General features: G+C 36.2%; 1 protein-coding gene across 7 annotated transcripts in view; it reads left to right on the top strand.

The window, feature by feature from the left end:
• SGIP1 (SH3GL interacting endocytic adaptor 1) overlaps window positions 1-23,859 on the top strand; it is a 131,163-nt gene that overhangs the window by 46,133 nt on the left and 61,171 nt on the right. For 4 of the 7 annotated variants that reach the window (XM_081948283.1, XM_081948282.1, XM_081948280.1 and 1 more), the window contains exons 3-8: window positions 721-745; window positions 5,407-5,484; window positions 7,862-7,918; window positions 11,819-11,873; window positions 12,603-12,778; window positions 22,352-22,376. In XM_081948283.1, the coding sequence (XP_081804409.1) occupies window positions 721-745; window positions 5,407-5,484; window positions 7,862-7,918; window positions 11,819-11,873; window positions 12,603-12,778; window positions 22,352-22,376 (416 nt within the window). The remainder of the gene's footprint in view (window positions 1-720; window positions 746-5,406; window positions 5,485-7,861; window positions 7,919-11,818; window positions 11,874-12,602; window positions 12,779-22,351; window positions 22,377-23,859) is intronic. The other 3 variants (XM_081948285.1, XM_081948284.1, XM_081948281.1) reach the window with 1 other exon arrangement.

The raw sequence follows: 23,859 nt of genomic DNA, 5'->3' as shown, positions 1-23,859 counted from the left end.
AGAAAGACATTTTCCAAGCATTCTAGGAAACAGAAATTTGTAGAGGTTTTGCATTGGTAACTCTATTTTATTGCTACACCAATTAAGGTGGTTATTAATGTATGGGCCTTTTCGCTTGCATGTTGTGTGAATGCCCCGTGAAACGCCACATTTTGTATAAAAAGTAAACTACTTTCATGCTACCCCACCTCTATTGACTAGCCATCACTGAGGTCATGGAGTTGCATAGTCTTCCATATATGTGTGAATGTGTGCGGAGGGAAGCATATGTGTGTACAGAACGGCTTTCCCTAGTGTTGACATTTTCCACATTTGAAGATTCCAACTCAGAATCCTTAGCTGTAGCCATGCTGACTGGAATCTGGAAGCTGAAGTCCACTGGGAAAAGGGGGAGGCAGAATTGATGTTGGTATAATTTTTGCCAATTAAAGATGGGAGGAATGTGTAAGTTAAGGAGGCAGTGAGGAAAAATCCTATTTATGATATGAGATTTATGTACAGAGGCAGTAGTGCAGTTTAATAATTTGATTTTGTGGGTATGTTTGTTGCTTTATTTTTTTATTATACTACTGTTTCATTAGAAACATTTAAGCAAAAATATGATTTTAAGAAGCATAATCATTTTCAGTGCAGCTATTTTATTGAGCAGTGGTGATAATTAAATTAATGTAGATTTTTGGACTCCATATAGTAATAGAACCTATTTTAATTTTATTACAGAGGATCACCAGACCGAGATGGAACTGTAAGTTTTAAAGATATTTCTTTTTGAAATTAGCCTTTATTTTCAATTAGGTGTATCCAATAGAAAATATGCCTTAAGTGTTCTTAAATCTTCTTCCCTATTTCTATTTTAATATTTTGAATATATTCACTATATTCTATAGTTAATGTAGAATATTCTATATTTTAAATTTACATAATAAATTTCAATATATTTTGATTTTACTTGAATCCAGTCAAAGGCCTTTACCTCCTCTTCAAATTTCAAAAAGTTTCGAATATTATACCAAGATTTAAAATTGGAAAAGCAGTTTCTGTAATTGAGAAAATGAGCTGAAGGTCATCACAACCAGGAAAAAATAGAAATAAGAAAGAAGGTCTGCTCTTAAATTATTGTTGCTTTCATTTATGGGCTTAAGATTTTCATACATGCTAGAACTAATTTTAGAAAGAAACTTACTTCGGCTATTAGACTTTATGTTTGCCGTAAAGAATGTTGGGTTCAGATACAAATTTAACTTTGTTTTATATTGGTTCCTGATTTCAGAAGGCTTCTTCATATTTATCTGGTGAGAAAAAAAATGTGGGTAATTGTTGAGTGTGCTCAATAGATCTTCACAAACAGATTGAAGACCCAGAAATCTCCTATTATTTGCTTTCAATATTTTTGTATTTTATTCTATAATCTAATTAAAATGTTATTTAAAAAAAGGAATGAAGATCTAGAAATTCTGAATCCTAAGGGCCTTTCCAGATGATACTTTTCTGAACGGTGAATGAACTTCTAGTACATGGATTATGAGCTGGATTCATGGAGTCCAATTGATGTCCAGAAAAAAGCATTTTCCCAGCATATTTATGTCACGGGTGAATGTTGGTTCTTCTAGCTGGCATGTTCATCTAGTTTGGGGGGTAAAGCTGTATTGGTTGAATTGTGGACTGAATCATATAAAATCTCATCATTAATGACCAGTATCCTCTACCTACCTATTCTTTAATAATTCCTGATTGAAAGTTTCTCCCATTCCTTCTTTTAAAAAGTTTGTGTAATCCCTTACACAATACAGAAATTCAGAATTCCATATGTTTATCCTTTTTAAGAAGTGATAAACATAAAGAATATTTTCATTTCCTTTTTAAAAGTAATCATCTATTATAAAAATGGTTTCTTTTAATTGAGTTCTGAGTTGGGAAGGTTTTATTAATATAGAAGTATATGCCTTCTAGATACCTTTTTAAAAGTGTCTTCTGTGAAGTAAGGCATCTTTTGCTTCCTCACAATTACACTTCTTACTACTGCTGAGAGTGAGCTTTGTCTTCTGGAAAGGTCCTAATACAATTTTTGCTGACCTAACTTTTTGAACATCTGACCCAAGATCCTTAATCCTCCCACCTTAACATAATTCCTTTTCAGCCCAATAGCAGTGATTTCCGAAGAACTGAATTGGGTAGAAATGCTTGTAGTTGCAATCGTAGGTTGAAAAAAAGCTGGCATCTAAACATCATCCTGCATCCCCCTTATGTCCCCTCATTGCATTTAATTTTTTCCCTTTTTCTTTTTAAACAAAAGTAGACCATACCTGGAACACTTATGTATAACAGTTTGGTCAAAGCTCTGTTCAGCAGCAGAAGAAAAAAAGACGTAGATTTTCCTAACTTGCAAGCTGATTCATTCCTCAGATCCCATTCATAATGCAGTCTACTCTGTACTGATAATTTAAACTAGTGGTTCTTCAACTGCTTGACAAATTACACCTTTTCTCAGTCTCGGCTAATTTCATTCATTCATTCATTCAATCAGTCAGTCAGTCAATCAACCAATCATCAATCATTCGATCAAATTTTTATTGCCATCGATCTCAATGAATATGGGCAACAACAAAGCAATAAAAACAGTAAAACCAATAAAAATACTAAACCTGTCCAATGAAATATACATAGGAGCAAGATACATGGCTACTTAGCAACATAAGCAGGAAATGGGATCCTTGACACAGTCACTGGCCCAGGCTCTAGTACACAGCCGGATGTTTAAGGTATTATGAAAAGCTAACATGGTTGGAACTATTCTGAACTCCTAGTGGGGGAGTTCCATAGAGCAAGGGCCACTGCAGAAAAAGTTTATATTCTGGTCCTGCCAGCTGACATTCTTAAATAAGTGGTGGTTAAACTGGGGATAATTACCCAAATTTATAATTTGGCATATCCTGGGAACAATGGAGCAATACATTAAAGAGCCTTTTTTTCTGTGGGAGCAATGACTCCAACTGGTTCAGAATGTGTTGTGCAGCATGACCATTCTGCTTGACATGGTTGGACAGATAGAAACTCTTGAAAAAAGGTGATCCCTCAGATACCCAAGTCCTAAGCCATGCAAGGTTTTAAAGGTAATCCAAATAGTACTTTGAATTGCACCTGGAAACCCACCAGTAACCAGTGCAACTCACACGAAAGTAGTGTTACATGTGCCAAATATCTGGCAACATTTACTATCCATGCAACCACATTCTGCACCAGTTGGAGTCATTACTCCCACATAAAAAAGGCTCTATTGTTTTACACAAACATCTCAGTACTAGTTGTCTTGATCCAGATCCTCAACTCACAAACAAGCCATTATGAATTGTTCCATTGTCCCAGCATAGACCAAATTGTCAATTTGGGTAATTATCCCGGTTTAACCACCGCTGATCTAAGCACAAGAAAGAGCTGGTAGCTTTCCTGGAGCTGCTATTAGACATGGAGGCAACAAAATACAGTCCTTTCTTCTTTAAACACATCCCAGCTTGCTTACATCATTCTCAAAGTGGAACCTATAGGTTTTGCATCTAGCATGTGCACCATAACTTTGTCACACAGATGAAATAATTGTGTTCTTGGATCTCAGTGTTTGAAGCAAATACAGAGGCCAGATCATTTGCATGATGATGTCATGACAGATGTGTTGTCCTTTGTCCTCGTTGTCCTTCTACAAATATCCTAAAATCTGTGTTTTGTTCTTGCCCTAGCTTAGTAACAACTTGGGGAGACAAGCAATTTATATTGAGGAAATAAAGAGGGAAAGAATAAGTCTTCCCTGCCACTCACTGTCTTGATCTATTTTTCCTTCCCACTTTCTGCAATCTTGGTTAGTGGATTATTTTTAATAGCCAAGCATATTTTTTCTACACAACTTAGAATTTGGCTCACACAGTTTAAATCAAATCAAATCTTTATAAAAGTCATAGACCAGCATTGACTCACACAGATACGGTTTCCATTAAATCAGCCATACTGATAATGTGCTCATGTAGTTTTCTGTTCCTCCCATCTTTCCATTTTCAAGCAAAATCATATTTCTGAAAACTTTAAAATGAGACAGGGAGCTTATCAAGCAGGCAACTTTCTTATAACTTTGTCTTCTGTCTTCAGTCTTTGGCTTCACCATTACTACTGTTAGTCTGGTGTATTCACTGTCTGTGACACCTGGTTCTTTTTTCTGGGTTTCAGTACTGCTGAAGCCTGAAGCTGAAGATTATTTTTATCTAATAATTTTGCATTCTTTCAAATGACATTATTTGCTTTTCTATGTGACTATGGAGATTCTCAATCATCCAGGTCATGGTTGTCCCAAAGGTGCTTTTTCAAGAGGCAACTGGACTTTCTGATTTTTCTTTGAAGACATTTAACTTCTCACCCAAGAAGCTTCTTCAGCTGTGACACCATTCCCCACTATCCTGTCAACTCTGAAGAAGCTTCTTGGATGAGAAGTGAAACGTCTTCAAAGAAAAACCAGAAAGTACAGTTGCCTCTTGAAAAAGTACATTTGGGATTTCTATTCTATAGTTTATAAAATATGTTAAATGTCTCTTAAAATGGTATAAGAAATTTTCTTGCTTTGTGGGACATGTTTACTCTGACTAGAATGATTGGGACTATATTCCAGTCAGTGGATTTCCCATCAGGCTCAATTTTGTTCCTAGTTTCAAAGTTTGATATTGTGAATAAACCTAAATCTAAGAAGAGCTGTTTATTTAGTAAACTGAAGGATTAATTGCAAGTTTCTGGATGTGGCATCTCCATTATTACAAAACGAACTTTCAATTTTTATAGTTTCTAACCCATCTTGGAGTAACAACCCAATACAATCCATGACTACAGTTTCTAGTCCTAAGAAAATACCTTCTTTCCTGCAACTATTCAAAACATACTGAACACCAAAATACCATTGACCTCTTTTCTTACAGACAAACAGGATGAATTTAGGATCTTATCCCTTTTATATAGTTCAATGGTTGCTTAATTAAATTATTCCTAAAATTGATCTGTCCAGTTTTATTGGAAAAGATATACTGCATTGAAATACAAAATTGAAAAGGCTATTGACTGATGAAAAAGAGTGAGAGGAGGAAGATGAGGTTTTGAAATACATAGCAATCTAATGTTCTCTTAATAGACCATGAAATGATATTTAAAATCATGATAGCTGTCAGCTGAATTCCCTTACAATGCCTAACTTCTGCTGAATAGAGCGGTACTCTATGTTCCAAAATAGTCTGCTGATAGCAACATTAATTTGGCAAATAATTCCTTCAGAAAGTACATTTTCAGCTTGCTTACTCCATGTAGTTTCATGTATTTATTTTTAAGTCAAACCACCAAACGCTTTAACCCTTTTTCTACAAAAAACAAAATCCATTCCAGCCACCCAGCCCTCATCCTCATGATCCATCCTACAATAGCAAACCAGAATGTACCCAGGAAGGCGGAAAAGCAGTTTCGGTAAGAATGTGAATATTGGCTTAAAGCTTCAAGTGGGTTGGTTACAATGTTGAAACTGCAACAATTTTGTTTTTTTCTTTAAAATACACTAATGCATCTTTGATATTCTTCATGTGTTACATATTGCGATGTACTTTCACCATTGGTGCTCCAGATAGGATGACTAACGCTTCACTTTTACACAAACTACGATCTAAGTGATGTAACTCTTTGTCATTGGCAGGGTGGGTTTTTGTCAATGAACATATTTTCTAAGTGCTGTTCAAGGTTTTCTGGTATGGCATCCAGTGTGCCAATAGATCCTGCAGCAACCATGGATGTTTCTTATGTGTTTATATTATAAGTTCATATTTATTTATTATATTTTTATCCTGCCTTTATTATTTTGATAAATAACTCAAGGGGGAGAGCATATCTAATACTCCTCCTCTTCCTATTTAACCTTTGAGGTCGGTTGGGCTGGTAGAGAGTGACTGGCCCAAAGTTACCTGGCCAGGTTTCATTTTTAAGGCGGGACTACAACTCAGAGTCTCCTGCTTTCTAGGCTAGCACCTTAAAGCATATACTGTATATACCTAATCACGGTTAGACATTAATTAGTGTTTTGTTATAGAAAGCTTTTGGATGGGGGGAATCAAGTAATATTAATTCAAATACATTAAATGGAAAACAGAATGTTTGTTTTATGAAGCTTGGCTTAAAATGGTATTTATAAAACCTTGGCTTTATTATGTTAATAATACATTATTTTGAAATGAAACTATGCATCTTGATTCTGCATGTTATATGCAAAAAAATCTTTAAATGTTCTAGAATTGTTATTATTGTTATATATACAACACTGGGAAATCATGTCATAATGTACCAGCATAGTAAATATGTGGATTCAAGCAGTATGTCCTTTTGCAATTGACAGATGGAAATTTTGTCAATGCACAGATTTTCTAACTGTTGTCGAAGATTTTCTGGTGTGGCACCCAGCGTGCCAATAACAATTGGGGCTACTGGTTATGCTATAACATTTTGATTTTAATTTTCAGATTTTTATACTTTGATTTTTGGGGGTTTTGTATAAAGTTTTTTATTTTTTTAACATGTCAAAGTTTCATTTTCAATTAAACAGTGTGTTGTCTGGTTATAAATAGTTTGAAAGATAGCAATCATAATGTTTACAACAATATTCATTACATTCATATTAATTCTATAATAATAAAATAGAAATCATAATATTTCTTTATTTTAACAAATCTCCCTTATTTTATTAATCTTTTCTTATATTTCCAGGTTTCTAACTTCTGTTTTGTTATCTAACCATTGAAAAAATAAATCCCATATCATAAAATATTCAGTTTGTTCCTTTTCCTTAATTGCAAGTGTTAATCTATTCATTTCTGCACATTCTAATATTTTTAATTACATTATCATCTGTAGGGATCTCTTTACTTTTCCATTGTGCAAATACAATTCTGGCTGCAATTAATAACATGTAGGATCAAATATGTATTCCCCTTATTATAATTATCTGGTAGAATACCCAACAGAAATATTTCCGGTTTTAAATCAGTATCAAAGATCTTTATACTTTGTGATTTCTCCAATTCTTTGTCTTCTGTTCCAACTATCCCCCAGTATTGCCACATCAATTATCACACTTTCTTCTTTTCAATCACAATTAGGTCTGGTGTGTTACGAGCCACACACAGTATAACTCAGCATTCTTTCTCTCAATGACTTCAGGGTCTTAGGCTAAGACATCTAAAAATCTGCTATATGAATCTATGATGTGGGGTGGCGGGAATTAAATCTGGAACTCTTGTCACTGAGTTATCATCTATTGCATAGTTGTCTTATACTTATAAGAGCTGTAGTGGCGCAGTGGTTAGAATGCAGTACTGCAGAATACTTCTGCTGACTGCAATTTGGCAGTTCAAATCCCACCAGGCTCAAGGTTGACTCAGCCTTCCATCCTTCCAAGGTGGGTAAAATGAGAACCCAGATTGTTGGGGGCAATAGGCTGACTCTGTAAACTACTTAGAGAAGACTGTAAAAGCACTGTGAACTGGTATATAAGTCTAAGTGCTATTGCTATTGCTATTCTGTACTTTGTCAATGAAAGTTATCATATTTTCTGACAATTCCTACACTGGTTATCAGCTTTGGAATAGTTGAGAGTTTAAGAATGGAAAGTTGCTTTCCAGATGCAGAGTAAAGAACCTGGAATGGCCTTTTTAGTTATTCTTAATGGAGTGGTCGATGTCAGGGCATTCCTCCATTGAAAACATTGAGTTTTTCATGTCTTCTAAGAAATTATAGCATTTTAATTCCCCCCCTCTTATATCAACAAAAACAAAAACATTGTTTAAACTATGTGTTACAGAAGAGAACAAATGGTGCTCCGAATGGATTTTATTCAGAGATTGACTGGGAAAGATATGTAAGTTTAAAAAAACCCGCTGTTGACAGCAGTCTTTTAAAACATTATTTGTTCCAGTGAGACTTGGTTACTTATTTGCATGCTTATTATTGTGTCATAGTGACTATGAATTATATTTTTAGCTGATCCTATCAGTCAGCACAAAATCAGTAACAACACCTGCATGTAAAGTATTCTGCTGATATATCTACTTACCAGATACATCCCTGCAATTGGCCTGGACTGATTTTTTCCCACTGAAACTAATGGATTATGTAAAGAGAGATCAGCCATGTCTATCTTTCCCCTTGCTAATAATCTCCACCTACTGATGTACTGAAAGGACCCTGAAGTGAACTGTTGATTGTTGGGAACACAGAAAAGTAAAGAAATAGTAATGGAATCTATTATCTTCCCCAAATTTGTGGTCAGTGAGACTTCAACTACTTTTTTTAACCTCCCAGCAAATCTAAGGCTAGAAGGAACTGAAAAGTATGAGATGGGTGGCTAATACACATTTACCAAATAAATCAATCAATCTAGCTTCATTGGATCAGAAATTTAGAACTTTTCCACATAACCAACCTTCTGTCTCCCAACACAACTCAGTCCAGTTTAAATGGTATCCAAGGTTGATTTGGGCTTTGTACCCTGTTTTAAGATCTTTTTGGACATCAAACCAATGCAAGTGCAGTCATGTTTATTATATCTTTGTGAGGTGACACCTCACTGTTTCTTCACCTCTCTGGCCAAGAGCTGAGCGAAGAGAACTGCAAACTGGTCAGTGCTCACTAGTTATCCTTCCAATCTGGAAATAACCAAAGACTTTGTCCATTCCCTCAGTTTATCAGATGCGTGCTTATAGAAGAATATGGCTTCCTCTCCGCACAAACAGAAAACAAAATTGTTAGCCTTCCCCATCTAGTGTTTCATATGTATATGAACACTTTGCCCATTTGATTTGGAAAGAAAAAATATTGCAAATCATTTGAAGGGAAGCTCAGTTTGAAGAAAGCTCAGTTTCGGAGATATTGTTAATATGAAAACCATCCTCATAGGAGAAAAATACATTTCACCTGATAATGTTTTAACATTAGTGAATTAGTCAAGATAGAATCAGGGGTGAAATGCTACCGGTTCGAGCTGATTTGCCTGAACTGGTAGTTAAAAAATGCTTTAAAAAGTTTTTTAAAAGTTCTGACGATAACACAGCACAGCTGATTGTCACACAGCTGATCCTTGGAACTTTTTTTTACTTTTAAAGCATTTTTTAACTACTGGTTCGCATGCATGTGCAAAGCGAATCGGTAGCAGACTTCAGAGTATTTTACCCCTGGATAGAGTGTTTAATCTCTCAGCATACAATATATCTCTTTTATCCCTATGTGTATTCTTTATTTTTTTAGGTAGAGAAATATCTGGACATCATAAACAGTGTAGATATATACTATTTTGCAAGTTATCCCCTAGGAAGTTAGATGTTTGGATTAAAATATTTTTATGTTTACTGTACAATACGTTGAGTGACATGTATGCAGGTACAGTATGTATTTAATGTTCAGGTGGTCCTCAACTTACAATCACAATTGGAATCAGAACTACTCAGTTGTTAAGTGAATCACACAAGATCTTAGTATCTTTTTTGCTATGGTTGATAAGCAAATCATGCGGTCATTAGATAAATTCTCCCACTGACTGCTTGTTAAAAGTCAGCTGGGAAAGTCACAAATGGCAATCCATGACCTCTGGACTCTGCAACCATTGTAAATACATCTCAGGTGCCAAGTACCCAAAATTTTATATGACCTTGGGGATGCTGTGATGGTTGCAAGTGTGAGGACCTATAAGTCATTTTTTTCAGTGCTATTGTAACTTTGAACGGTAGCAAAATGAATGATTATAAGTTGAGAACTACCTGTATATGATCATCTACTCCTAGAGCAGGTTCAAGTTAGCTAACAGAGTTGCAAAAAAAATTATAGTACAAAAACAATGATAAAGAAATAAAATACATACCCTGTCAGGAACAAAGCCCCACAAAAATATATTTATATTACAATACTAGCAGGCTCATATGCCCAGTACCAGGGAGAAGAGCCAAATTTTTATAGAGCAGCAGATTTGGGGCCAGCTAAATTTTGGTGGGGGAAGGGAGGCAGTGACGTGCAGTTAGGTGAGGCAAGTGAGGCACAGCCTCACTGCTCTCATCATGAAAAGAAAAAAATGTAAAAGGAAAAAGCTGAGCTAGTTGCTGCCTCATCATGGATGACTCTGCTTAACTGTTTAAAAAAGTCTCTAAAAAAGTGCCCTCTACTATGAGGCAGGAGAACTGCGTGCCTCACCTAGTCTGACTTTTTAGGTGTTTTATGACCGCTATGTGTGGAATGTGTTTCTTGTGCTGAGCGATCATAAAACACCTAAAAAGTCCTGACGTAGGTGATGCATGGAGTTCTCCTGCCTCATAGTAGAGGATGCTTTTTAGAGGCTTTTTTTTAACAGTTAAGCAGAGTCATCCACAGAAGCCAGGCAAAGAGCTATGCTGTAGCACACACACTTTCCGCCAGCCTCTTTCTTTTGGAAGGCTCGGATCGGCTCCCCTCCAGCTTCTCTGCCTCTCCTCTCACCCAGCCTGCCAGCAGGAGGTGAGTGGGTGGGCTTTATTGCGTTCCAGGCTTTTCCCACCCAGACAACAGGCTGCATTTGCAATGGTGGAGATGTTTCAGGAAGGCAGCAGGGGAATGGGGGGAGGGATGGCAGAGGAGCTGCTTTCAAGCCACTGGAAAAGATATCCAGTCCAACTTTTGTGTGTGTGTGTGTTTGTTTGAGACTGAGTGAGAGAGGGAAGGCGGTAGGAGAGATATTACAATCCAACTTCGATGTGTGTGTGTGTGTGTGTGTGTGTGTGTGTTTGAGAGAGGGGGAGGAAGGGAGAGAGGGAGGAAGGAGGGGAAGGGAGAAGAAAATGAAAAAAAGGAAACTTATTTCACAAAGGAGAAAAACAAATGCTGTTGCTTTAAATCGGAATTGAGCATGCCTGGCTGTGGAATTCTGGGAGTTGAAGTCCACAAGTCTAAAAATATTTGAAACCCACCACTGTGTCAGTGCCTCACCAGCCATAAACCTCACCGCACGTCACTGAAGGGAGGATATTCTATAGCACACAGTATATGGGATTTGGAAAATGTAAACTCTCTGTTTTTGTAGAATAGGCAGAAATTGGAGAGATAGTCTTTCGAATCACCAATGTCTATGCTGTGTAGAGCATCAGAGATAACCGCTGCACCTTGAATTGTGTCTGAAAACCCCCTGATATCCAGTGCACCTAATACAATAGCAGTATTACATAGACTTATTGAGAGGGACCCAAAACTGCTTGCTCCCACTCTCTACCAGCCCATCCTGTTTGGGATGCCAGGGCCCATGCGGAGACTCGGGAAGGGTGAAAAATGGGCATCCCGGAAGTTCTGGGAGGCTGGAAACAGCCTGTTTCCATGCTCAGAGGGGCTACAGAGCCCAGGGAAGGCCGTTTTAATCCTCCCGGAAGCTCGAGGAAAACCTCTAGAGCCCGGGGAGGGCGAAAACATCCCCCCAGTCATGGTGCAGGAGGCCAACTAGGCCACGTCCACCCAGCAACAGAACAGAGAACCCATTGCTAAAATTTTTGAAGCCCACCCCTGCATATATAGAATTCATTGCAACAGTCCAAATAAGATATGAATGATTGTGCCTAGACTTTATATGTCGGATTACTTTTTTTTCTGTTAATGATTATTTTTGTTATAGCAATTTATTAAAAATTAGGAGGCGTTGTAAATTCTCAAAATGAATAAGTAAAAGCCTCATTAATGAGGTTTTGAGGGAAAAGGGAAAAAGAAAAAAAATGCTTACATTTTGACTCCTTCACTATATCTGCCATACCAGAATTCACCTGAACTTGATGATGAAGGATACAGCATCAGACCAGAAGAACCAGGCTATATCCTTTATTTTTAATTTGCAACTTCCTCGGTCAGATAGGGGGCTCACAGATGATCTAGCTACACCTGCCAGAATTCCCAACTCCTTCTCAAACTCAGTCACGTAATCTTCCCAATGTCCAGCTTTTCTGATATTGAAAAAAAAAATCCAACAGAGAGAAAAAGAATAGGATTCCAGTATTATTAGCATTCTTAGTCCTACGTTCCCAGTAAATATATATTGTGCCACTGGGAAGAGATTGCCTGATTCCAGATTCCATCTGCTCCTATAATGGAGAACTCTCTACAATGGAGCTCTTTTGAGAGGAAACTGAACTTTCTGGTTTTTCTTTGAAGACGTTTCATATCCAAAAAGCTTCTTCAGCTCTCTTCTTGGATGAGAAGCAAAACATCCAAGCAAAGAAAAATCTGAAAGTCCAGTTGTCTCTTGAAAAAGCAACTTTGGGACAACTGTGACCTGGATGACTGAGACTCTCCATAGACATCTCTACAGTGGACCATATACAAGGCTCTTTCGAGCTGCTTAGCACTATCTGATTTAGAGCTTCATTCCAACGTATGTACTGTACTGCAATGTAATGTACTGTACTGTACTAAAATTGTATTGTATGCCACTGGAATCATACCATTCATTTAAAACTGGTGCCTTGATGGGCGTATCCTGAAACTGAAATAATGTTGTATTGTAGTCTAAAGATTGGTTGCATTTCTCTTTAACTGTGATCTACCTACCAAAGGAAAGCACTTTTATTCTTCAAGTGAATCTGAAGAAGAAGAGGGGGCGCACAAGAAATTCAACATTAAGATTAAACCTTTGCAATCTAAAGACACTCTTAAGACTGCAGCAACTGTTGATGAACTGAAAGCTTCTATAGGCAATATTGCACTTTCACCTTCACCAGTGGTAAGCAATATATTTTTAATTTGCTACTTCCTAACACTTCCCAAATTGTATTTTGCTTATTTTCCAGGTGTGCCATACAATCAGTTTATGTTATTTATCTCCTCCAAATTTGGTTTTGTTAAGTATTTCACTGCATAAGGGCTTCCTACAAACCATTTTAGGTTCAAGATATGGTGAAAAATATCATGACTTCCATAGCTACTTCGCACTTTTGACAGATCTTTTAAAGAGAGAACATTTTAAAGAAGTTGCAGCAATTTTCTCTGCAAGCTGCTATTATGGTTTTAGAAATGAATACATGGCATGGATATGATATATATTTTAAAAAGCATTTTGAAAAGAATTTGAACGAGAAATAAGAGGCCACTTATTCAAAATAGTCATGAAATGGCCACAATTCAGACTTTTTTAAAAAAAAATTAAACTGAGCTGTGTTGTTTGCTCTCCCATTTTTATATCAGTTATTGGAAATTGGGTTTCCAATTTCCAAAAGGGATCCAGTATAAAAAGATGAAGAATGTCATTAGAAATTTGCAGGTCAGAGATAAGAGATTTATGCCGTTTTGAGATGCAGAAGTGATGGGTAGCATTACTGGGACCTGAATAATGGACCTTTTACTCTCAATAGTGCAAATCTTTTATTTCTAGAAGCTTAACATGACAAGAATTCTCAAGACCTGATATTTTCAGTCAGAGTAATTCTGGCCAATTTGTTGGCAATGTCTAGAGTGGCATGATGCTCTCTATTATAGCACTATCTCAGTATGTCCTTCCTTTCACCTATCTGTTCAGAGATGGCTGCATTCTGTGGTTATTGCTAATATAGTCCTGTATTGTGGTCCCTGCTTCTGAACACCATCAATTTATCTAGATCACCTTTCCCCAATCTTTCCAGCTTGATGGACTGGCAGAGACAGTGGCTGGGGGGGTGGGGTGGAGATGGAGGGATAGTTTCGTTCACAAATGTAGCTGTGTGCGCACACTCGCCTACTACTTCAGTGGCCTGGTTCTCAACACAAACCCCTGATCTAGATGACATGTGCTAGCCTTCTAACCCTTACATCAGTTAGCCAAGTCATTGGCTGATTCACCAAGGTTTCTAGATACATATAACTCTACTTCTTATCAAAAACCCATTTTCAGAAATGGATACCCGCTCATCGTGCTGTCTAAGAAATCTTTCCAGTTCCTCAAAGCAACAGCCTCATTTTTCAATGCAGCACATGGCTGAGATTCTGGAAAAAGGCACACAAATAAGTATGAGTCAATGGTAAAAAGGAGATATAAGTCCAGTGGTCTTATGTCAGAACACCTTAGAGGGAGTTTATACTTTACAGATACCTGAGGATGAATTATATTAGTCAGTTCAAGGCTTCTCTGTCCAAACAGAGCTACTCAAACAATATATTGACCCAGGATTTTTATTGAGATTTGTTTCTGCTACACTGATGATTAATTCATTAAACACTAAATAGTACTTACTTTCATCCCACACAGGTGGTTAGCTTCTAATTGACTCAACTACGACCCAATGGGGTGATTTGTTCATCAGGTAGATAGTTATATATCTACTTTGAAAATGAACCATTTTAATAGCATTCCTTCACAAAAATTATGCAAATGAATTGTAAGTCTATACGTTTATCACTCTCATAATAATAGTATCCTGACCATTCTTTTGTGGAAAAGACAGCAGTACAAAAAGAAGATAATTGCAACATTCCCCAATTGGTCCCTGGGTACTATTAATTACTAGATTTATAAGAAATGATTAGGAGTAAATAATAAAGCTGTACATGCCCCGATTGCATAAATTTCTGAATTTCCAGTTAAAGAAACTATATGGCTTTGTTTCTCTATCATTTGGCTCTAACAACACAGAATCCAACAACGTATTGGATACACAACAGGAAACAAATTTAGCTAAGCTAAAGTCATGCAAATTGTTTGAAACCTAATGTTGGTATAACATCTATGCCTTCATCATTTATTGCTGCACGAAGTCCCAACTTTTATGCATTGAGTGTGTATGTGCAATTTGGTGGTCTTTATTTCAGTAAATGAACCTTGCAATCATTAAGAATTCACAAGGCTGATGCAGCTGGGTTTGAAAGCAACAGTGTGTTATATTGTAGTATATGGAAATCAAGTTCAAGAGGTGATTTGTAACACTCATTTCCTGGACTGTGGAAGACATGGAAGCTGTTAATCAGAATGATGACTTTGTTGCATTGGAGAGAATGCAGCTTCCTAATCAAGTGATGCCATGCAATTTAAGGAAGCTTCTAGAGATGTAATGCTTTTCATGAATGCAGGATGATGAAAAGAATAACTTAAATGGCTTTATACTTACAATGTACAGTGTCATTTCTTTAAATTGAGTAGGGCTATACTTTATATTAGTGAGATATATTGTGTGTACAACTGTTTGCATAACATAAAATCTCTGGAGCATTTAAACCAAATATTGTGCTCTCTTGACTTGAAAAGTAATATCACTTGATTAGCAGCATTTGAATTCAATTTTATGTGCAAAACTATTATATATTTATTTTGGAATTTGCTATTGGCAAAAAGATTTCTGTGAGCTGTTGTCCATCATGCTACCTTGATCAGAAAGTTAGTATGCTGGATTGAAATCCTTATATTTTTTAGTATTTCTAGTCAGAATATAATCGGCTTTTTCAAGGACTTGTTTCATTTCTTAGAGCAGTTTTCTCTTCATAGCTGTAATAGTATAGATGTTGATTCTAATTATTACAGCAAAATTCAGGAGAAATGATACCCTTTTAAAAATATTTCAAAAGAAGTTTGTTCAGGTAGTATTACAAAAGTAAATAGTAATTGGAATATTATTATGGTAGTGTAGAAATTCTCTAATAGCTAGATTTCATTTACTTAAGAAGAGAGAATAACATACTATATATGGGAAAGTGTGCTTACATGGTTCATATGCATATATCTAATGGATTTAGACCCAGATGTACATTAAATAAAATTTAATATATTTGGGGGGGGGGGGACACTTTTTGCTGATTTCTCCTTTCCCTGCAGCTTTTCTAAAAATGCTCTAAGTGTTGAAAAGCTACCTAAAACAACATAAGAACAACACAGTGGGGAAATATGAAATGTCCCCAAATTATTATTTTACCTTTTGTTCTAATGGAACACTTCTTAAAATGCTGGTTTCCTTTAGGAAATAAAGTCATGTCATTCACAAAGTTCCAGAGATAATACAATGCAATACAATAATACAATAGTAGAGTTGGAAGGGACCTTGGAGGTCTTCTAGTCCAACCCCCTGCCTAGGCAGGGAACCCTATACCGTTTCAGACAGATGGCTATCCAACATCTTCTTAAAGACTTCCAGTGTTGGGGCATTCACAACTTCTGGAGGCAAGCTGTTCCACTGATTAATTGTTCTAACTGTCAGGAAATTTCTCCTCAGTTCTAAGTTGCTTCTCTCCTTGATTAGTTCCCACCCATTGCTTCTTGTTCTACCCTCAGGTGCCTTGGAAAATAGTTTGACTCCCTCTTCTTTGTGGCAACCCCTGAGATATTGGAACACTGCAATCATGTCTCCCCTAGTCCTTCTTTCTCTTAAGCTAAACATACCCAGTTCCTGCAACCGTTCTTCATATGTTTTAGTCTCCAGTCCCCTAATCATCTTTGTTGCTCTTCTCTGCACTCTTTCTAGAGTCTCCACATCTTTTTTACATCGTGGCGACCAGAACTGAATGCAGTATTCCAAGTGTGGCCTTACCAAGGCATTATAAAGTGGTATTAACACTTCGCGTGATCTTGAATCTGTCCCTCTGTTGATGCAGCCTAGGACTGTTGGCTTTTTTGGCAGCTGCTGCACACTAACCAGATAACCAATTCAAGTTTAAAACTGCTATATTTTTGAAGCAAATTGAAAGGCTATAATCCAGACTGTTGTTTTGCCCCACAGAATTGTTATATAACTAACATTTTCTTCTTTTGCTCCTGAATATATGACTCTTAGTGATGCTAATTTAAGGTTTAGATGTCTCATGAGCTGAAAATCCACTGTGAGTCTCTGTTTCTTGCTGGAAAGCAGTACCTGAAAAGATTAAAGCCAAAGATTAGAGCAGGACTGAAATTACTTCATCTGCACCTTTGTGCAGTATTAAGACAGAAATGGAAAAAAAATGCCGTGTTAAAATATAAAAGGAACGTCTGGTACAAAGCATATATTCTATATATTCCATTTGTTGCTCAACAAGAAGTCATTTCCACTTTATATGACTTTGGGGGGATATATGGATGATGGTTGCAGCATATCTGTTGGCTATAATTCTTTCTATAATGGGATTTATTATGCCTTTCTTTAAAGAGATTAGAGAGCAGCAGAGCTACAGTATTTTAAAACAGTTTTTTCAGGTATCGTTGCTGTTGCATTTTGCAAATGCAAGAAACATAAGCCCATTTTTTAAAAAATTGCTTCAAACATTATTGTTATAAAATCATGACTCACTGGCTATAGCAAGGTTTGCTTGAAATGTGATGGAAGAAATGTTAAATAAAGCAATAATAACTATTTGCTCTTCTTAGTAACATTATGATTAGCTCAATAACGTATTATAAGCCACTAGATGATGCATTATTTTTCTACAAAGAAAATCTAATGATGGTGTGTGTTTCTGTGTGATGAATGTTGATGAGCTGTTCTTCAAAGTGATGTGTTAACAAAATAATTTTTGTGAGATGGTTATACTGCCAACCTCATCATTTAGAATTTATGCCCAAATAATGCAACACTATTAGTGGAAGAAGAAAAGATCAGTGTGCCCTATTTCCCTCCTTCTTTCTTCCTACTTACTCTAATAGACTTAGCAAGGCTTTGCTGTACTTCATAGTCTACTTTAGATAATGACCATATGCTCACGCATAGAAAAAGTATGATGGGGGAGCACTTGGGAGCAAGTAATATTTTTGACATCCTACACTATTTAAAAGGAAAAAGAAGGGGGGAAATAATTAGGAATTGACATATGATAGAAAAGATCAGTCATTTAAGCCCTTTTGTGGCATTTTGTCAAAGAAGAGCTACCTTCTCAACCAACTCGTCTCACAACTTATGGAGATGGCAAACAGATAATCATGGGCTGAAAATGAAACAGCAGCAAAGATTTCATTTTTTGTATCTGGTGAAGGAATTAGTATTTAGAGCCTTCTGTTGAATTTTAATTGGATTCTATTTTATTACGAAAGGAAGTGTGCTGTTCCAATGCATAACCAGTAAGTTTTCTTCTCAATTCAATTGTTTAATAGTTTCTGATTGCAAAGCTATGCAACATTACTTGCAAGCAATTCTCATTGAACACAATATGTCTTGCATCAACAGATATGTGTAAAATCTAAACCTGCTTAACCTGAGAACAATCTGTCAGGTTTTTTATCATCCCATGTTATCAGAAACCAGTATGTTTTATATTTTGTTATCCTTCTTAGCCAGGATAATAACCTTATGACTGGTATTTACCTTTTTTCAAGGCAATTATATTAGTTAGATGTTGAAGTAGTTGGAAGTTTAACAAATCAGGCTATATCACCATTTTTTTCTTTAATGGATAATAATGGAACTCATTTTAAAAAAAATTCTGATTGATCAGAGACAAATAAAATAGCACCAAAATAATAAAAATATGCATAGTCTTTTTGATGGGTCACAGATAATCATTAATGTCCATCACATTTGTTTGATTTTAATTAGCAGCTAAGCTAATTGATTGCACATTTAGAAATATTACAGTGTACATCAATAATGAGTAATTGGATCTTTGCAAAGTTTCAATGTTTTGATTCTATGTGAACTCACATTAAATAGTCTTCTCTATTTTGGCTACTGTCCAGTGGTGTGTGAACAATTTTGGCCACTGCTGGGCATTCTGGGAGTTGAAAAACATGAATTAAAAAAATGTGCAGCTTAAGGAAGGCTGATTTACGGCAAACCTCTTTCATCTCATTACAACTTGTTTCTGAATAAGTAGGCATAGCCTGTACATTTTACGAATGTCCATCTCTTTTTGACTTTCTCTTTTGTCTATGGTAATAAAACGTTTAGTCTTTTCCTTGTTAAAATTTATATGCATGGGAGCTTTTGAAAGTAAATTTAATTAAAATTAATTATTTCTGAATAGATGCCTTTAGGACTGATCTGCAAAATATTTAATGTATCATTTCATTAGTTTTTCCATGGATTATGCACAGTGGAAAATGCCTATTTTTTTCTCTTCTTTATCTTAATGCATTTTGCAGAGGAAAAGTCCGGTAAGAAGTCTTCTTATTCCGTAATACACTCATTTTATTGAATGTAAACAGTTTCTGTGTCTGTGTGTGTGCGCGCGCACACACGCACACATGCACATACATACATATTTTGTAGTATTTGGGAAGGTAGTGCTGTCAGGTGGTTCATCTTCATGTCATTTCATAAGAAGGAATAAACGAAGGACAGTTTTAGAAACATAGGCTTTGAGAAAGTAGCACAGTTCTTCCCCACATATTGCCAGCAGCACTAATGGGAAATAAAAAATGGCTGCATATTATTTGAATCATTTGCTTTCCCTGAAGAAGCAGGAACCATGTTATCCATGCAGGCCGCCTGGTTGCCTCTCAAGCTAATTGTCCTTCTAAAGTGTTAGTATAAATAGGCAATCAGTGAGGATTTGAGAAGTGAGATTACAAGGTAAAAGAATTCTTTTTGAACTTTTGAGGTACAGTTTGATAAAAGATTTGAAGATTAAATACCATTCAGTATAACAGGGAAGTGTCAAAGTATCATCAATCTTCCAATGAGAATGGGATAAAAAATAGCATGGATGGAAGATCCTTTAGGGAATATTTAGCCTGCAAGTTTTGAGCCACATAGGTTTAAAGTTTGACCCAATAAAGTAGGGCTGTCAAACTCCCAGCCCCCAGGCAGTATGCATCACGTGCTGGCCACATCCACACTTGGTTTAGCGAAGGGGGGGGGGGGAGTCCAAATACATCAAGTGAAGCTGCCATGACGATGTGAGTTTGACACCCCTGCGATAAAGCATTGAAATATTCTTACTAAATGTCTTTAAAGGCAGAAGAAGAGAGGATAGGAAATGAAAAGCAAAGCAGCTTCAAAATTCCCCAGCAGAGAATCTATAGAGAATTTGCACTGAATTCACACAGCAAGTGTCCTATTGCAAATTAATTTTGTTATTGAAGATTGACAAGTTTATTACTCATAAACACATACTCTTCTAGACTAGGAGATATATTAGCATGGCTCAGTGGCAAAATTAGACCCTACCAGGAATAACATTAGATATTGCTTACGTGACAATATTTAAAAGATATAGAGTTTTGTATTTGATTCTTTTGTACATTACATATATAATATAAATAATAGTTTGTATTATATTAGTCTAAAAACAAAACATACTGTCTCAAACACACACAGTGAAGAGACCAGAAATCACAGATTCTTACTATTTTGGGAGAATCGGAGTCTCAATGAGCTGACAAATTGCAGATAGACCAGACACAAACAAAACTTAACAGGTATGATAAATAGAACAATACAAAAGTAAATATAAGGTAAACGTTATGTAAAGAAATAATAGGGATACACAAATATTGACAACATCCAAAGTGTGCTCTGCGTTTTTCAGGAAAAAAAAGAAAAGGTAGAAGAATATTTAACTCCAAAGTATGGTCGATTTCCAAAACAAGGAATAATTGCCAATTTTTTAAAATATAAGAAGCTGACAATGTATGCCAGGCATTTTAAGACAGTGCACATATTTTTGAATTTCCAAATAAGTACTGGAAGTAATTGCAAATATGAAAAGGTCAGTCTCCCAAACTGCCAAAATATATAAAGAAAGAGGCAATGGTTTTTGATTAATTTTAAATGTTAATTAAATATAGATCTATAACACTTCAATAAATTTTAGAATTATAACAATGTTTTAGCAATTAAGATGTGAGATAAAATAAGCAAATGTGGATTTTCTGTTGCTGTTGTTCCTGCAAGTATCTTCATAGTATAGGTTCATTTTTAAAATCAAGTTTAAACAGGCTGAAGACCTTAAGTGGATTTGGGAAGAGAGCTATCTGGAGAAAAATAGTTTTGAAGTTCGTATTTTGTGAAGCTAGAAGATCTCCTACCATCCAAAGACATTTTTACTACTGATCTTTCACTCTCTGACTAGGTATCTGTTCTCTCTTCCTTTTTGCTGATCACAGAGACGCAGCCCGGTAGGTCATGAATTCATGTTCAAACAGTTGTGTAAATGACTACGGGTTATTTTACATAGGATTAATTTACATTTATTTGGGGAATATGCCTCGCATATCTTGCAGAGAGCATTTGGGAGATACTTGCCAAGCTTAATAAGGATCACGTTGACTAAGAAATATTTCCCATTTTATTCTCTGTAAAATCTGCCCTACTGAACTCTTGATCGTTCAGTATTTCTTGGTCTTCCCTTTTCCTTAGATGTGATGTTATGGCCTCATTTAAAATATTATTAAAATATTTCATGGAATATGGTTTGAAAAGAAAAGAGCTGCCTTGAAAAATACAGGCAGAAATGAACAGAATAACCATTCTGGATCCAATCCTCTGTCACCCTCTATTCTGATATATAAAGTACTAGCCTATAACCCGGTGTTGCCCGGGTATTTATTTATAGGGGGAAGATGCCCGGACCAAAGGTAATTTCTAATGTTGGATTTTCCCCCTTACACGAGGGAGTACACTGGTGGAGTACTAAGGGAGTACTCTGGAGTACCCTTGTGGAGTACTGTGAAGCTGTTACCATAGCAACTCCACTGCAGTGTATAGTAGAAGCCAGTATGGCAGTACAGCACAACAGGATGTATCTTAAGAAAATGCACACCCAAGGGGTGTTAGGGGTGTCTTACCCCACAGTATTTTTCTTCAGAGAGCAAGTCATCTGTGTACCAGGTTTAGTTGAAATTGCTTGAGGCATTCTAGAGTTATGCTGGAACATACACACACACAGCCATTTTTATATATAGAATAGAAATAGAATAGAAATAGAAATAATAGAATAGAATAGAATAGAATAGAATAGAATAGAATAGAATAGAATGATAAGGAGCTATCAGAAGAGCATGTAAGAACACCTTTTGCACAGATATGTCCTGTTTATATTTCACACTTCCTGAGAATTCTATTTTCTGTTTCTATGGGTTGTTTTTTTTCCATCTTCTGCAATACTTCAGTCTTTTTAATTTAAAAAAAATGGATATAAACCAATGTACAAGCAAATAAGATTTTATGAAAGTATAATCCAGTTCTGGGGCTATAAACATGTTGTTCTAGGACTTTTTGGCAAATTGAGTATGTGTGAAATTCTTGTGGAAATACATCTGTAACGTTTACCTTCAGCTCTATTCAAAAGATGTTTGAATCTTTTAGTGTGTGTTTTGTTTTACAAATATTATTTATCTATGTCTTTTCAGCATTTCCAAACAAAGCAATAGTCCCTTTATATAAATATAATCCATTAATTCTAAACTGTAGTTTTTTGTATTCAATTTTAGGGTACAGTTAAAAGGAACCTATCTAGTAAGTATCATTTAAAAGCAAATTGGGCTTTAACTGGTGAATATCCATAGATGGAGTAGATTTCTTTCATAATTTTCATATCCTAAAAGACCAGCAGCAGCTAATTAACAAGAAAGATTACATTCAGAACATCAGTGAAATAGACCTCAGAACAGATTGAGGATACATCTGCATGCGGCTATGAAATTCTGTATAAATGCATAAACATAATTAATAGATGCATTCTAAATCAAAGTGCCCATGCAGAATTTGCAGTTAGCTGACTGCACAGACCATATCAATAGGCTGTGACATATATATTTCTCTGGGTGTAAGAGAAATATCAATGGAATATTCTCATATATCTAATAAAAATACATATATTTAATGAAAATACTTTCATTGCATTTATTCTTCATAAAAACACATATGTAGCCCTAGAATCAGTGATGAAATTCAAAATGTTTTATTACCGGTTCTGTGGGCATGGCTTGGTGTGCATGGCAGTAGTTCCTTGAACTACTCAAATTTTCCATTACCGGTTCTCCAGAACCTGTCAGAACCTGCTGAATTTCATCCCTGCCTAGAATGTGAAATGTTATAGTATATGTAGAAAGACTGGGGGCATAATTAATCTCAGTTGAAATGATTTATGAAATATTGTATTATGTTAAGCGGCCACAGTTAGGTTTCTGCCTGATTTATTAAGTATTAGTATGCATTAAGTAGAAAAATGTAGATTGCCTAATTATAATTTTAATATTATACAATTGTTGGCTATATGATCGTATTTTGAAGAGATATTAAATTATAATCTAATATTGTCCAAAGCTATCGGAGCCTTTCACACAAAGCAGTTTTACTAGTGTTCCTTCTAGTTGTCCAATCATGGAAACCATATATAGCCTTTCATTCAGTCCTAGATTCCCATCCTTAGACTTGTCCTATGAGCAAAGAAAGAAAATACCCTTTGGTTAAATTTAAAGTCAATGAAAGAGTGGCAAAGTGGTATGATAGAATAGGAAAAATGCTGAAGAGCCAGGAAGCAGGAAAGTTGAGAATTCCTGTTAAAACAAGAATTCTCCCATAGCTTAGGACCGTGATGGCGAACCTATGGCACGCATGCCTGAAGTGGCACACGGAGCCATGTCGCCTGGCATGCATGGCCTCACCTATTCCTCTTCCGGGTTTATGGCGTGCATGTGCGCACAATGATCAGCTGGCCTTTGTGTATGCAGCAGCGCTGGAAAGTGGAAGAGCTGGTATTCTGTTTTCTGGCGTGAGCATGCACGCTGGCCAACTGATCATCATGTGTGCCAGTAACCCGAAGACTACCTGGCCACCACACATGTGCATGATGGAAACCAGAAGTTCATTTTCCAGCACACATATGCCCCCTTTGGAGCTCCTCTTTCAGGTTGCGGCCAGATGAGTGCGTGTGCACTCCCTTTTCGGCACCCGGTGCTGAAAAGGTTACCTACCACTGGCTTAGGTTATCTACCAC

This window comes from Natrix helvetica (assembly GCF_964273705.1).
Source record: "Natrix helvetica genome assembly, chromosome: 3".
In the NCBI taxonomy this organism is placed as follows: Eukaryota; Metazoa; Chordata; class Lepidosauria; order Squamata; family Natricidae; genus Natrix; species Natrix helvetica.
The sequence above is the reverse complement of the archived record's forward strand: the minus strand, read 5'-3'. Positions and strand labels throughout refer to the sequence as shown.